Source organism: Oncorhynchus keta, chromosome 6 (assembly GCF_023373465.1).
Source record: "Oncorhynchus keta strain PuntledgeMale-10-30-2019 chromosome 6, Oket_V2, whole genome shotgun sequence".
In the NCBI taxonomy this organism is placed as follows: Eukaryota; Metazoa; Chordata; class Actinopteri; order Salmoniformes; family Salmonidae; genus Oncorhynchus; species Oncorhynchus keta.
Window position 1 is genome coordinate 39,258,338 of NC_068426.1, and position 14,011 is coordinate 39,272,348.

A 14,011-nucleotide genomic window follows, 5' to 3' on the forward strand; every position below is an offset into this window, starting at 1 on the left:
GATGTTTTTCAGAGGCAGGGACTGGGAGACTAGTCAGGATCCAGGGAAAGATAAACGGTGCAAAGTACAGAGAGATCCTTGATGAAAACTGGTCCAGAGCGCTCAGGACCTCAGACTGGGGTGAAGGTTTACCTTTCAACAGGACATATACCCCTAAGCACACAGCCAAAACAACTCAGGAGAGGCTTCAGGACAAGTCTCTGAATGTCCTTGAGTGGCCCAACCAGAGCCCGGACTTGAACCCAATCAAAAATCTCTGGAGAGACCTGAAAATGCTCCCCATCCAACCTGACAGAGCTTGAGATGATCTGCAGAGAAGAATGTGAGAGACTCCCCAAATACAGGGGTGCCAAGCTTGTAGCGTCATACCCAAGAAGACTCAAGGCTGTAATCGCTGCCAAAGGTGCTTCGACAAACTACTAAGTAAAAGGTATGAATACTTATGTAAATGTTATTTTTCATTTTTTTAAATTTCAATACATTTGCAGAAATGTCTAAAAATCTGTTTTTGCTTTGACATTATTAGGGTTTGTGTGTAGATTGATGAGGGAAAAAAACAATTTAATACATTTTCGAATAATTTTTCTGAATGCACTGATGTCCTAGACTACCTCTTTCAGGTAATAAATGCAGTATTAGCTTTATTCTTAGCTAATTAATGATGGGTTATGACTTTTTTGGACTTTTCGAAAGAGGGGCGCAAGCATTGTTTTGCTGAATTGTAAATACAGCAGCCAATAGAATTCACAGGAAGTTTGAAGGAAGAGCGAATGCACGGTGGCGGTAGGCCAGTTTTTTATTCAGACCCAAAGCCATTCCATCTTCGTGAAGACAAGTGAAAGCCTCCTGCATCTAATTCTAGTCCTATATTATTCAAGGATGTCATTAGAATAATGAAATACAAGGACAATGACACGTATTTCATTTAACTGTTGAAAGCGAGCGAGGAATGAACCAAAAGAGAAAGAGGTAGGCGAATAACATACTATGTAAGGTGTAAATATACTGTAAATGCATGAGCATACTAATTATAGGCCCTGTTATATTTCAAAATCAATTTCGCTAGCAAGTACTTGTATCTCTGTCGGCCGCTTGTGCTGCTCCAGAGTCATGTTCTATCCCTGCTTTATCATGGTGTGATTCATGATGTGTAATTCCTGTCCACATAAAACAGTATAATAAAACACAGAACAGTAATACAGTTCACGCTCAAAAATATCATTTATTTCCCCAAGAGAGTATATAGCGAGCTACATCTATGAGCTTTTATGTGTTTCTGTCGTGCATAATGTGCAGTATAATATACTATATGCAGTATACAGTAGCAGTAGTAGTATATTATATGTACTGGATAATGGCACATTCGTTTGGGCCTGAGCTCAATAAATGTCTTAAATGTAGAGCTCATATAATGTATTTAATGTATGGCTCATCAGGCTCAGGTAGCATCAGGCTTTTATCAAATCTCTAATCAAATCCAGACATAGGCCTTTTAATGTGCTTTATAATGCTTTTGAATGACACGTTGGGTTTTGGCGTAAAATACTGTGTTCCCAGGATAGGAAAGTGAATTATTCTCGGGATGGAACATTTGTAAAATACTGGGAAAATATGAAACCCTAGTGTCCGCTGGTGGCCACACAGAGATCATCTGCAATAGAGATCAGGCCGTATTCATGGTCTGGTGGAGCGCGTTGGTGTCGTGGGCGCAGGGTGTTTTTTGTGTTGGCATTGGAGGGCAGCAGCAGCTTGGCTTTATTGGTGCAGATAAAAGGCCCCAGTGGACAGGCCCAGTCAGTGGGATTTATGGACACCTCTTGGCAGGGCAACAGAAAACCCAGAGAGGAGACAGAGAGAGGGAAGGAGGGAGAGCAATAGACAGAGGGAGGATGAGAAAGAGTTACATTCCTCTGGGCCAGACACACTAGGGTAGGGCTCTGACACATTAAGAATGAAAAACAGCCACTTAAAGCTGTTTTGTTCTGTCATTGTGGTTTTCATCAGAGCACAGAATTTTGGAAGAAAATTGAAAGATCAACAAAAATCACTTCCTGATGTTTTAGCGTTATGCATTTATATTTGGTCTGTGGGATGCACACCCACATGCACATATATACTCCACGAGTGTAGTTTACTTCAGTCCCTAATCTTGTGTCTGTGTGTGTCGGCCTCAGGTTTGCCTGCTGATCCTGCCGTGGAGGGCTTGTCCAGGGAGCGGGCGAGGGAGCGTGACCGAGGCAGGCCTCAGGAGAGGAGGCATCACTCTGCTGCCGGGGAGAAGCAGCGCTACTCCTGTGAGCGCTACGGAGGCAGGGAGCACTACCACACCAAGTCAGCCGGCCCGAGCCGCTCCACCTCCCCTGGAGAGACCCATGACCTAGGCCTCTTCAAGCAGGTGAGTGGACCTGGAGCTTGTGGTTTTAGGGTGGGATGATACTGCTGCTTCAGGGTGAGATGATTCAGGTTAGAGTGGCCAGTATGCCGTCCATCCCTGCCTCTCAACTACTCTCTGATTTGTTTGCTGTCTCTTGCAGAGTATCGGCATGGCTAAAGGCAGCCAAGTGGTCTTAACTTCAGCGTTCAGCACTCCCTGCCGTGGGCGCAGACAGCTCCCCCAGACCCCCCTCACCCCCCGCCCCGCCGTGGCCTACAAGACTGCCAACTCCTCACCTGTGCAGTTTGGTGCCACGGGGCACAAGTCCAGTCTCAGCCGTGGCCTCTCGGAGCATAGCGCCCTGCTGGAGTCACCCACCATGCCCGTCACCCACATCGGCTCAGACCCCAACCTGAGCCCCCAGTCGCGGGGTGCCCCTCCACGCAGCCTCCCTGAGGAGCCTGATGACTTCCAGGACGCTGTGAGCACGCACGGGGGGGGAGGAGGACGCTCCCCCAGGACCTCTGCCTCAGCTTCCCATGGGGCTACTGAGCCTTCCTCTGCACCTGCCCCACAGGGCCGGGCTGGGGTCCCAAACGGGTACCACTTCACTCTGGGGGTCAACGCCGGTTCGAGTTCCAGCACCAGAGGAACTGGGAGCTTCCGGGAGAAGGAAGAGGATGACTGGTGTTAGCGTAGCTTACATCCCCCTTCACATGTCTGAAAGCGTTTTAGCTTGGACGTTGATGAACTCGCTCATCTTTTGTACAGATTACAGTACAGTGTTGATAATACATAATATATGCCATTTAGCAGACGCTTTTAGCCAAAGCAACTTACAGTCATGCGTGCATACTTTGTATGTATGGATGGTCCCAGGACTCAAACCCACGACCCTGGCATTGCAAGCACCATGCTCTACCGACTGAGCTACAGAGGGCCACATGTCAGTTGATGTCAGTTCCTGCGTGCTCATAGGTGGCCAATGGAGACAGGTATATTCCAAGATGTGTTAAACATACAGAAAGTACTCTGAAAAGGAAAACCATTCTTAGGGATGTTTTCTCATTTCTTGGCAAATGGCACTAAAGGACGAAGGACACCTGATATTACATTTTATCAATTCCATTCTTTCACTGAAATGAAAGCTTTGATGGTGTGCAGAGCACATGTGAAATCCCTGTGAATATTTAAAGCGCTGGTCAGTCAAATAGTTTTAATAGATTGAAGAAAAAAGCCTAAATGTCTTCCTACGGTCTTTGGAGGAAAACAACTAAGACTGTGAACTGTGTTCCTCTACAGCATTGACCAGATAAAAGCCTTTCTGTCCCCCTCTGTCCAGATCTAAAATGGGACTACGTTCTATTGCTGGCTAAAGGACAAAACACACCATGCCTACGAACGGTTAAAAGCAGCAGGTGGCGTTCCTGTCGCCAGAATAACGGACGCCATTTTCTATTACTTTCTACACGATGAATCGCCCCTGCTAGTTGACACCCAGCTGGTGATCTACTGTGCATGGGCCAACGTTCGTTATGGTGTGTCTTGTCCTGTAGTGTGTCTGCTGGCACTGGAAGTAATATGAGTAGGACCAGGAGGAACAAGTGATGATAATGATGCACTACCAACCAATCCCTTCCCTCTCTGCAGAAAATCCTTTAGTATCTCTTTAACTCTTTCTGCACAAGAGCGTCGTTAGACTCCTGTTGGTACACTCTTAGAGAAAAAAAGTTTCCAAAAGGGGTTTTCGGCCCTTAGGAGAACCCTTTTTTCGGTTCGCTGTTGAACTCTCTGTGAAAAGGGTTCTATACGGAACCCAAAAGGCTTCTACCTGAAATCAAAAGGGTTCTACCTGGAACCAAAAAGGGTTCTCATATGGGAACAGACGTATAACCCTTTTAGGTTCTAGATAGCACATTGTTTAAGAGTGTATTACCAGAATCATATATAGAGAGTTGGGCCAATGCACTTTTTGTCTGAATGTTCCGAGACCACCACTTTCTCCTCCATAGCCATGGCTAATTGATCATTGGCGTTGTGCAGACTTGCATAAACATCATTCCAAATGCTAATCAATAGAAATGTATGTTCAATTCGCTGCTCTGTTTTGCTTGTTTTACAGCGGGTCATTTCTTAGGGAACTGTCAGAGGCGCTCTCCTATTGTTACATCACCAACATTTCAAGAATAGAGTTTTATATGGGTTCTAACATGTCGGCTGTTCTAAAACCTGGCCTAACTCCCTCTTTCTATAACTCTGGGTATTACAGTAAGATGCATTACGGAGAGTATATGGTTAAGTAGGTATAGTATTGCTGCTGTTTTCCCGTGTCACCTATGACATGTTGAACTATTTCTGAACAACAACACAAAACACAGAAGGACCGGAGATTCGAATAGATTTTTTATGGAACTATAACATTAAATGGAATATCTTTTCATGATGTTAATTTTTTTGTTTGTTGTAAGTTGTACCTAGTGCAAATGATATGAGTGTGGTTGGATCGGTCAACTCTTTCTAACGTACTGCTCTAGTGGCTGAATACCAAGTGCCTATCATTAAATATATGTAATTCTAGTTATAATGCAGCCTGACTTTTGTGATGTATCAACACAGGAGAGGGGAGGATGGAACGTATGATGTAGGGTTTACGGTATAAGAGGTATGTATACACAGTCACTGTTATGAGTAAAAAATGTATATAGTTGTAAAGCAAAGAGAGGTTTACTGAATTCAAGGAATACAGTAAACAACACTTTTTCTTTGAAACTCTGATGAGGAAAAGAATGCATCGACACATGTTTTGTTGTTGTTGTAATGATGATGTAAAATAGAGTTATAAGTAGGTCAGAACTACAGATCTGAAGCAAGCAATGTAATGCATGCCGGGGTTTTGAACTTGTCGAAGTTGTGTTTACTTTTGCTTAAGGGTGTATACAGAGCATTTTGCCTTTCTCTTCCAAAAATATACAGTACTGCCAGAGTTAGATGGAAGGAAAAGGGGTTCCAAGGGAACAAAGTGCCATTTGTGATTCCCTCCAACTAGGAACGTTTCACTTGACCTGTTCTTATTGATAGAAACAATATATTCAAGTATGATGTTTAGAAACACTAAGCCTCATATCTCTCATGTATGAAGAGAAGTAGATTACATGTACAGTACAGCTTATGAATTCTGCCACTTTTGCCCATATCTCATGGGTTTCTTTTCTTCCAAATATATTTATCCTGAAGGCAGGGTCGTGTGAAGGCCTTCACTAACTGATACATAGCCTACAACTTTGTGTCTTCGCGGGTATTGAAGGGTTGCGTTGACAGTTGACTCTTTCAAGTAGGGCTATGCAACAAGATGACACTTTTGGACTAACCCTCACTTGCCCTGTAACTTTACCCTCTGGGTTCTCCAGATTCAGGCTTTAGCACGATTGTGACCAAATTTGACTTTGGATATATTTACAAAGAGTTGTAAAAATGCAAATGTAGTATATAATGTACATTGAAACTGCATTGACAAAGGCACAATTATTAACAATTGAATTATGTCAAACAGGACATTTTGAATTCAGCAAGTCTATTGCATGTAGCCTGATACAACCACCCAGACCACCAACCACCCAGACCACCAACCACCCAGACCACCAACCACCCAGACCACCAACCACCCAGACCACCAACCACCCAGACCACCAACCACCCAGACCACCAACCACCCAGACCACCAACCACCCAGACTACCAACCACCCAGACCACCAACCACCCAGACCACCAACCACCCAGACCACCAACCACCCAGACCACCAACCACCCAGACCACCAACCACCCAGATGTGTTTGTTTTTATTGTACGGAATCAGAAATCACATTTATTTTGATCTATTTTGTTTTCTAGCGTTAGATGTATTGCGCAATCTATTTGATGGATCGTCAAAAGGTGAAGTACTAGACTTTGAATCGAAGACTTTACATTTGAACATGGCTATTTATAGGGGAAGGTACAGTAGCATTGTAGATTCGCAAGACTCTTCCTTGGCCTCTAAAAGCCACTTTATGGTGCCCTAGTTGAGGAGAAAGCAGTGTGCACCCCTAGATCTGCGAACAGATCCTTTATTTTTTTCAACCTCACCCACCCCACCCCACCCCACCCCAATCCCCCGTTAATTAGAGTGCCAATTTTAAAACCAGTTTGTCTCTGCATACCTCATCCAGATTTCCTGTGGCTATATTCCCTGGACATGTCATGTTTGCATGTTATGAAAAGTATGTGCATGTGCAAAAATAATACTATTTTTTTTTATACAATCTATTCACTGGTTGTATTTTCTGAAGATCTTTAAATCATATGTTTTTGTTTCTGGAAAGACAAAAGAGCTTAAATATCAACATTTAAACAAAAGTATTGAACTATATTTGAACCATATGTTTAGTGAAGAAGGATTATTTTCTGAGGTTCTGGAGCAACTGGGTCCTTTACTGTCGAATATGTTATATGACTGTCAATCCTACAGTCATTTATACCATTACATTTTGTATGAATTGAAGACCTTGAATAAAGATATACGAAAATGAATACAGAGAATGAGTTGGTGTATTTCTTGGTAATACTCACCTGCTTTATGGTGATATGTTTTGTTGTGGATATCTTTATTGTAAGAGTGGCATATAGGGGCTTGCTTTTCACTCAAATATACACTACCTTTCATTAGTTTGGGGTCACTTAGAAACGTTTTTTTGTCCATTAAAATAACATCAAATTGAAATACAATGTAGACATTGTTAATGTTGCAAATCACTATTGCAGCTGGAAATTTACTTATTTTCCACTATAATTTGCAAATAAATTCATAAAAAAATCCTACAATGTGATTTTCTGGATAGTTTTTTCTCATTTTGTCTGTCATAGTTGAAGTGTACCTATGATGAAAATTACAGGCCTCTCTCATCTTTTTAAGTGGGAGAACTTGCACAATTGGTGGCTGACTAAATACTTTTTTGCCCCACTGTAACTGGCCTTCTTTAGACTAGTTGAATATTTTAGTATGTCTCATTTTTGTCCTTGAGTCCCCACACGGGACAATTTCTTCCCTCGAGTCCCCCACAGTGGACTATTTATTTATTTTGTTGAGGCCCCGTTATTATCCAGATAATAATCATTGCCCCCCAAAAAAAAAAACGACGTTAGACAGGCCCTCTGGGCTAAAAATGGACCAGCCCATGCCAGATGGCCAGTCTGCCCCTGACCGGTCCCCAATACAACTTGTTCTCCAATTTTATTTGAATATCCTTCCTGAATTACTTTCCTGGAGAGGGGAGCTGTCTCCCACTAGCCTAGTCTGTCACATGCGTGATGCAGAGGTGTGCGGACCTTAAGAGGGTTTGATTGGCTTGGGTCGCGAGGGTGGGCGGGGAGCTGTGGTGTATTTGCGCGCGAGCTCTTCTTGAATGAGAGAAGGTGGAGAGGTTGCCACAGATGCTTTTAGAGAGAGATATTCAAAACAATTCAGCTAATGTTATATTCATGAAATATACATATTTGTCTCAGAACTTAAGTGATTTTGCCTTCAGTGATTTCTAAGTGAGAGGTTTTGAGTGAAAGGGAAACCTTTGACTTTACCAAAAATGCATAGCACCGTTGGATGTTTCCGCCTCCCCATCCCATCAACCTGAGGACGCATTTATTTACCAGTAATACATTGTTCGACGTTAATTGATTTAAACAGTGTAGGACTTTCTGATATTGAAGGAAAATGTTGTGCTGGGTGGTAAAGTGGACATGTTGTCTACTAGTGCTCTTCAAAATCAGCGCTGCCTCTGTTGACGCTGGACGCACAGACTCTCCTGGCGAGTCAGGGTCGGGGATGCTACCAACAGGTGAGGAAGGACATGTAGTTTGCCGAAATAATGTGTGAATACATTTGATGAGTGAATGTATCTTTAAGCCTGGCCATATAGCTATGACGTCGATGTGCTTTTGAAATGTCCCTCGCAGTAGTGCTGCAAAGTCAACTTGAATACAAAAGCTGTTGAAAAAATGAAGCCGATTTATCAACCACTGCTGAAAGGCTGCAATCGTGCAGTATGTAATTCAAAGTCTACTCTGTCATGCCAAACCAGGGTTGATAAATCGGCTTCATTTTTTCAACAGCTTTTGTATTAAAGTTCCTACAGTGGTGATTTGTCTGTTTGAGTGCCAGCCCTGGTTTGGCATGACAGAGTAGACTAGAGCAAAGAGGAGCAGTGTAGTCACTCAATCTAAGGGATGAGCTATCGAAAACAGCTTGTTATCTCTGATATTACTCTGGATCTCTATCCAGCCAGTTTCAAGCTGTGATATCTGAGTCCTCGTCGTGTTTGGAATACTAGCACCCCATTACTTTGAACCTCAGAGATGTGGATCATAAAAGCATACTGCAATTCTCACAATGTAGAACATCTGTTGTCGAGCAAGTTGAAAAAAAGATGAGTTTGTATTCACTCAGTCAATATTTTTTATTCTGTTCAAGCTTCCTTATTTTCACTCTGTCAATTGGGTTACTATTGTGGAGTAACTACAATGTTGTTGATCCATCATCAGTTTTCTCCTATCACAGCCATTAAAACTCTGCAACTGTCTTAAAGTCACCATTGGCCTCATGGTAAAATCCCTGAGGGGTTTCCTTCCTCTCTGGTAACTGAGTTAGGAATGACGCTTGTATCTTTGTGCTCAAAGGGATATTCAATGTCCCAAGTTTTTTTTTTTTTTTACCCATTTACCAATAGGTGCCCTTCTTTTTTTACCCATCTACCAATCGGTGCCCTTCTTTGCGAGGCATTGGAACACTAAATACCATGAGTATAGCAATAGGCCCAGTCGATTGCTTGCTTACCAATTAAAAAAGGAGCAGTCAGAGCGTACAATCATGGCTATCCGAACAGCAGAGGACGAGGTCACATATGACCCAAAAAAGATCCATTTAACTTTTCATGATTTTTACTGCAAACTATATACCTCTGAGAGAAAACACACGGAGGCAGAACTCCACTCTTTCCTAGAGGGAATCTCGCTACCTAAACTATCAGAGACCGACCAGGAAGATCTCAACTCCCCCTTCACTCCTGAGGAGATCCTGGAGGCAATTACCTCCATGCCACCTAATATGTCCCCAGGCCCAGATGGATTCCCCAGAGAGTTCTACAAAGCTTTTTGGCTCCAGCTCAGCCCTATCTTCATGCCAATGCTGGAGGATTTTTGCAAAAACGGAGTTCTCCCAGACTCAATGCACACAGCTCGCATTACAGCGTTGCTAAAAAAGGACAAGGACCCCCTATCCTGCTCGTCTTTCCGGCCCATAAGCTTGTTGGATTTCGACTATAAAATAATTACCAAATTGCTCGCCAAAAGACTAAACACTCTTCTTCCCAAAATAATAAATGCGGACCAAACTGGATTTATTAGAGACAGATACTCTTCTGATAACATTCGTCGTCTTTTTGATATTATTGATCAAGTAAACGCACAGAAGACCCCTGTCTTTCTGGCTTCACTGGATGCTGAGAAGGCGTTTGACAGGATGGAGTGGAGCTTTCTGTTTTCAGTCTTAGAAAAGTTCAATATGGGCCCAAATTTTATTAAATGGATCAAATCACTATACTCTCATCCAAATGCCATGGTGACTACTAATGGACTGAACTCTGACAGATTCCCTCTGGAACGGGGCACAAGACAAGGGTGCTCGCTGTCCCCGCTGCTCTACTTGTTGGCTGATAAGGAGCAATTAAGTATTATAGGTGTTTCTGCAGGCGGCCTGCAGCACAAGATTTTGCTTTACGCGGATGATGTCTTGCTCTACATATCCAACCCTGAGAAATCCCTCCCTCTCATTTTAGACACAATTGCTCAGTATGGCAAGTTCAGGTTATAAGATCAATTTGAACAAATCCACTGTCTGCCCTCTCAATACTACACTCACCAGCTCTATGAAGACACTTTGTCCTTTCCAATGGAAAACACAGGGGTTTCAATACCTTGGGATATCCATAACACCAGATTTGAATAGCCTTTTTAAGGAAAACTATCTTCCACTCCTGGATCGAATCAAGAATGATCTCCAAACCTGGATCTCCCTCCAAATTAGCTTAGGAGGAAGAATCAATGTAATCCGTATGAACGTCCTCCCTAAACTGAACTACTTATTTCAGATGCTCCCATGCTATCTCCCAGTTTCCTTCTTCAAAACAACTAACCAAAGCATCACCAAATTTATATGGGGCAATAAAAAACCTAGGATCAAGTTTTCCACTCTATCGAAACCTGAATCTAAGGGTGGTCTTGCCCTTCCCTCCCTTCAATTGTACTACTGGTCTGCCCAAATCCGCAACATGCTAACATGGATCACAAAAAGACAAGAGTCAACGTGGATTCAGATATAAGCCCAATCCTGTGGTTCATTGCCCTTAAACTCAATTATATTCATTAATAACTTTAGTGAAGTGGGCAACATAGCCAAAACCTTTGTGATTTACAGCACCCTACTAGTGTGGAGGGACTGTAAGAAATACCTGGGCATTTCCTCCCAAATATGTTCTCACTTGCCTATAGTAGACAACCCAGACTTGCCAAAAGCCCTGAGGGATGGCAACTTTAATCTCTGGCATACTCTATGAATCAGGACCTTTTCAGACCTATTTCATCAGAAAACCACTACACTGAAATCCTTTCAAGAGCTCTGCAGTGAATTCGATGTGCCAAGATCCCATTAAAAAAAAAAATCTTCAAATTAGACATGTAATTTCCTCATTTACCTCCAAGAGGAGGTTTAGAACTCAGTTGAATGAAGTTGAAACCCTTCTTGTCACAGCACAATCCATTAAAGGCAAAATATCTTACATCTATAGACTCCTTTCTGAGAAAGGAAGCTCTTCCTTTACTCCTTTGAAAATAATCTGGGAAAAGGACCTTGGTCTGACTATCAGTGATGAGTTATGGGCGGAGGTTTGCGACAGGGTATACTGCTCCTCTACCAGTGTAAAAATGAAAGAATCTAATTACAAATTTTTGTACACATTTTATTATACTCCTTTGAGACTCCATAGAATGAAAACATATATGTCTCCTAACTGTAAAAGATGTAACTCTGAAAGTGGAACCTATATGCATGTATTTTGGAGCTGTAGAGAGATTGCCAGATTCTGGCAATCTGTACATACTGCTGCACAGAAAATACTAGAGGTACAGTTTGATATGACCCCGTGTATCTATCTTCTTAATGCCCAGCAGGACTTTGTTCTTGATCCTGACAGAGAAAATTTGCTTTTGACTATTACATACTTTGCTAAGAAATGTATTCTTCTATTGTGGGCCTCTAATACCCCTCCTACATTTAAAATGTGGATTGACCAAATTGTTGACTTTCTTCCTCTTGAAAAGCTCACTTATGACCTCCACAAGAGACAGCCCAAGTTTGATAGACTCTGGTCTCCACTATTCAACTATATTTCAAACTGGACAGAGTGAACGGGGTGACTAGGGAAATGCGCAGATACATGTTGTGTAAGGTACTGTAAAACCTAAAAAGGAACTATTGGCCCGTCGTCTCAGCGAATGCTTGAAATAGCTGATAAGAACCTTGATGGTGCTGCTGCAAGGGTTATATGTTTTTTTGTGTGTTTTTATTTTTATTTTGTTTTTGAGTATGTGTGCGTATGTATGTATGTATGTATGTATGTATGTATGTATGTATGTATGTATGTATGTATGTATGTATGTATGTATGTATGTATATATATATATGCACCAAGGAAAATGAATAGATTATGAAAAACAAATGCTTTTGTTTGACTTTATCATTCATTTTAATTGTATTTTAATTTTTAATTTTTTCAAATGTATTATTATTTTATTACCTTTTCTTTTTTTAAAGCCTGTCACATCTGTGAATGTGGAATGTGTTTTGTTGATTGATTGAAAAACAAGAAAACTTTAAATTGAAGAAATGTCCAGCTCAAAAAAATATATATAAAAAAAAAAAAAATCATGTTAGAAATCTCTTAACGATCGGACCCTTTTTTTTCAATTTTCGCCTAAAATGACATACCAAAATCTAACTGCCTGTAGCTCAGGACCTTAACCAATGATATGCATATTCTTGATACCATTTGAAGAAAAACTTTGAAGTTTGTGGAAATATGAAATAAATGTAGGAGAATATATCACATTAGATCTGGTAAAAGATAATACAAAGAAAAAAACATGTGTTTTCTATATATATATATTTTCATCATCTTTGAAATGCAAGAGAAAGGCCATAATATAATCTAGGAGTCTAGGCACAATTTAGATTTTGGCCACTAGATGGCAGCAGTGGGTGTGTAAAGTCTCAGATTAAACCAGTGAAGCATTGCAATACTGCACAATATTTTCTATCAAGTCTGCCCAAATGTGCTGATACAAAATACAAAATGTAAGTTTACACACTCCCAGGAATGTCATACATAATGTATCATTAGTTGAAACACTAACTTTCACACATCTAGATGGCCGGACGGGGTGGGTGTGGAGCCAGAGACAGCAGTGGGTTCAAACTGTAGAACCCAGTTCCTACATTTGAATATAAACATGGATTTTATCAAACAAAACTATGCCACATTTTATCTCTGGGACCCCTAGGATGAAAAATCAGAGCAAGATTAATTAATGTAAGTATATTATTTACCTTCAGAGGTAAAAACCAGTTGCTGTGATACATTTTTTTGTGGTTGTTGTGCACTCTCCTCAAACAATAGCATGGTATTCTTTCACTGTAATAGCTACTGTAAATTGGACAGTGCAGTTAGATTAACAGGAATGTAATCTTTCTGCCCATTTAAGACATGTCTATGTCCTGGAAAGTTTGCTGTTACTTACAACGTCATTCTAGTCACATTAGCACACGTTAGTCACAACCGTCACAACCGTATAAGGACACCCGATCCTACGGGATCTTTCAGAGGTTAAACACTATTATTGCACACAGAGTGAGTCCATACAGTTTATTATGTGACTTGTTATTGTTGTTTATGGTAGCCATAACAAAGGGGTCGAATACTTATAGACTTAAGACATTTAAGCTTTTGATTTGTTATTCATTTGCAAATGTTTTGAAAAACATAATTCCACTTTTACATTATGGGGTATTGTGTGTAGAAAAATATATTTTAAATTCAGGCTGTAACACAACAAAATGTGAAAACAAGTCAAGGAGTGTGAATACTTTCTGAAAGCATTGTAAGTACCTGTTCCTCAATGAGGAGGATATTGTTTATTTTTCTCTTGCAATCTCATCCAGTCTGCATGCTCGCAACACTTTTCTAGCACATTGTCATCTCCCTGTCGCCCCCAGACGACCAGTTCAGAGGAACAGTACCAACCATGTTTGCTGGCAGGTTGAGCTCATGATGTCATTGTCAATATAATGCCAGATCCATAACCATGCATCTGCATCCAATGAAACGCGATCCAAGCTGCGGCTCTGTTGAGACTGTGTCTGGAGCATATTACCAGCTGAGCCAGGCAGAGGCACACACAATGTGGCACGCACACCTAACTCCCTCCACCAGCGGTCCAGTCTCGGCTGTGAACCGGGTCGTGAACAGAATCAGGAGTCGTCCAATGGGCACAAGCC

The 14,011-nt window shown here is 41.5% G+C and overlaps 2 protein-coding genes across 2 annotated transcripts in view; both read left to right on the top strand.

The window, feature by feature from the left end:
* Nucleotides 1-6,942, top strand: part of LOC118385587 (voltage-dependent N-type calcium channel subunit alpha-1B-like) — a 226,882-nt gene extending 219,940 nt beyond the window's left edge. Inside the window, exons 45-46 of the mRNA XM_052521481.1 lie at nt 2,175-2,395; nt 2,535-6,942. Coding sequence (XP_052377441.1) covers nt 2,175-2,395; nt 2,535-3,068 — 755 coding nt within the window. The 3' untranslated portion in view covers nt 3,069-6,942. The remainder of the gene's footprint in view (nt 1-2,174; nt 2,396-2,534) is intronic.
* An 889-nt stretch (nt 6,943-7,831) lies between these two features.
* The window catches only part of si:ch211-196i2.1 (collagen alpha-1(I) chain), a 144,709-nt gene continuing 138,529 nt past the window's right edge, over nt 7,832-14,011 (top strand). Inside the window, exon 1 of the mRNA XM_052521483.1 lies at nt 7,832-8,243. Coding sequence (XP_052377443.1) covers nt 8,120-8,243 — 124 coding nt within the window. The 5' untranslated portion in view covers nt 7,832-8,119. The remainder of the gene's footprint in view (nt 8,244-14,011) is intronic.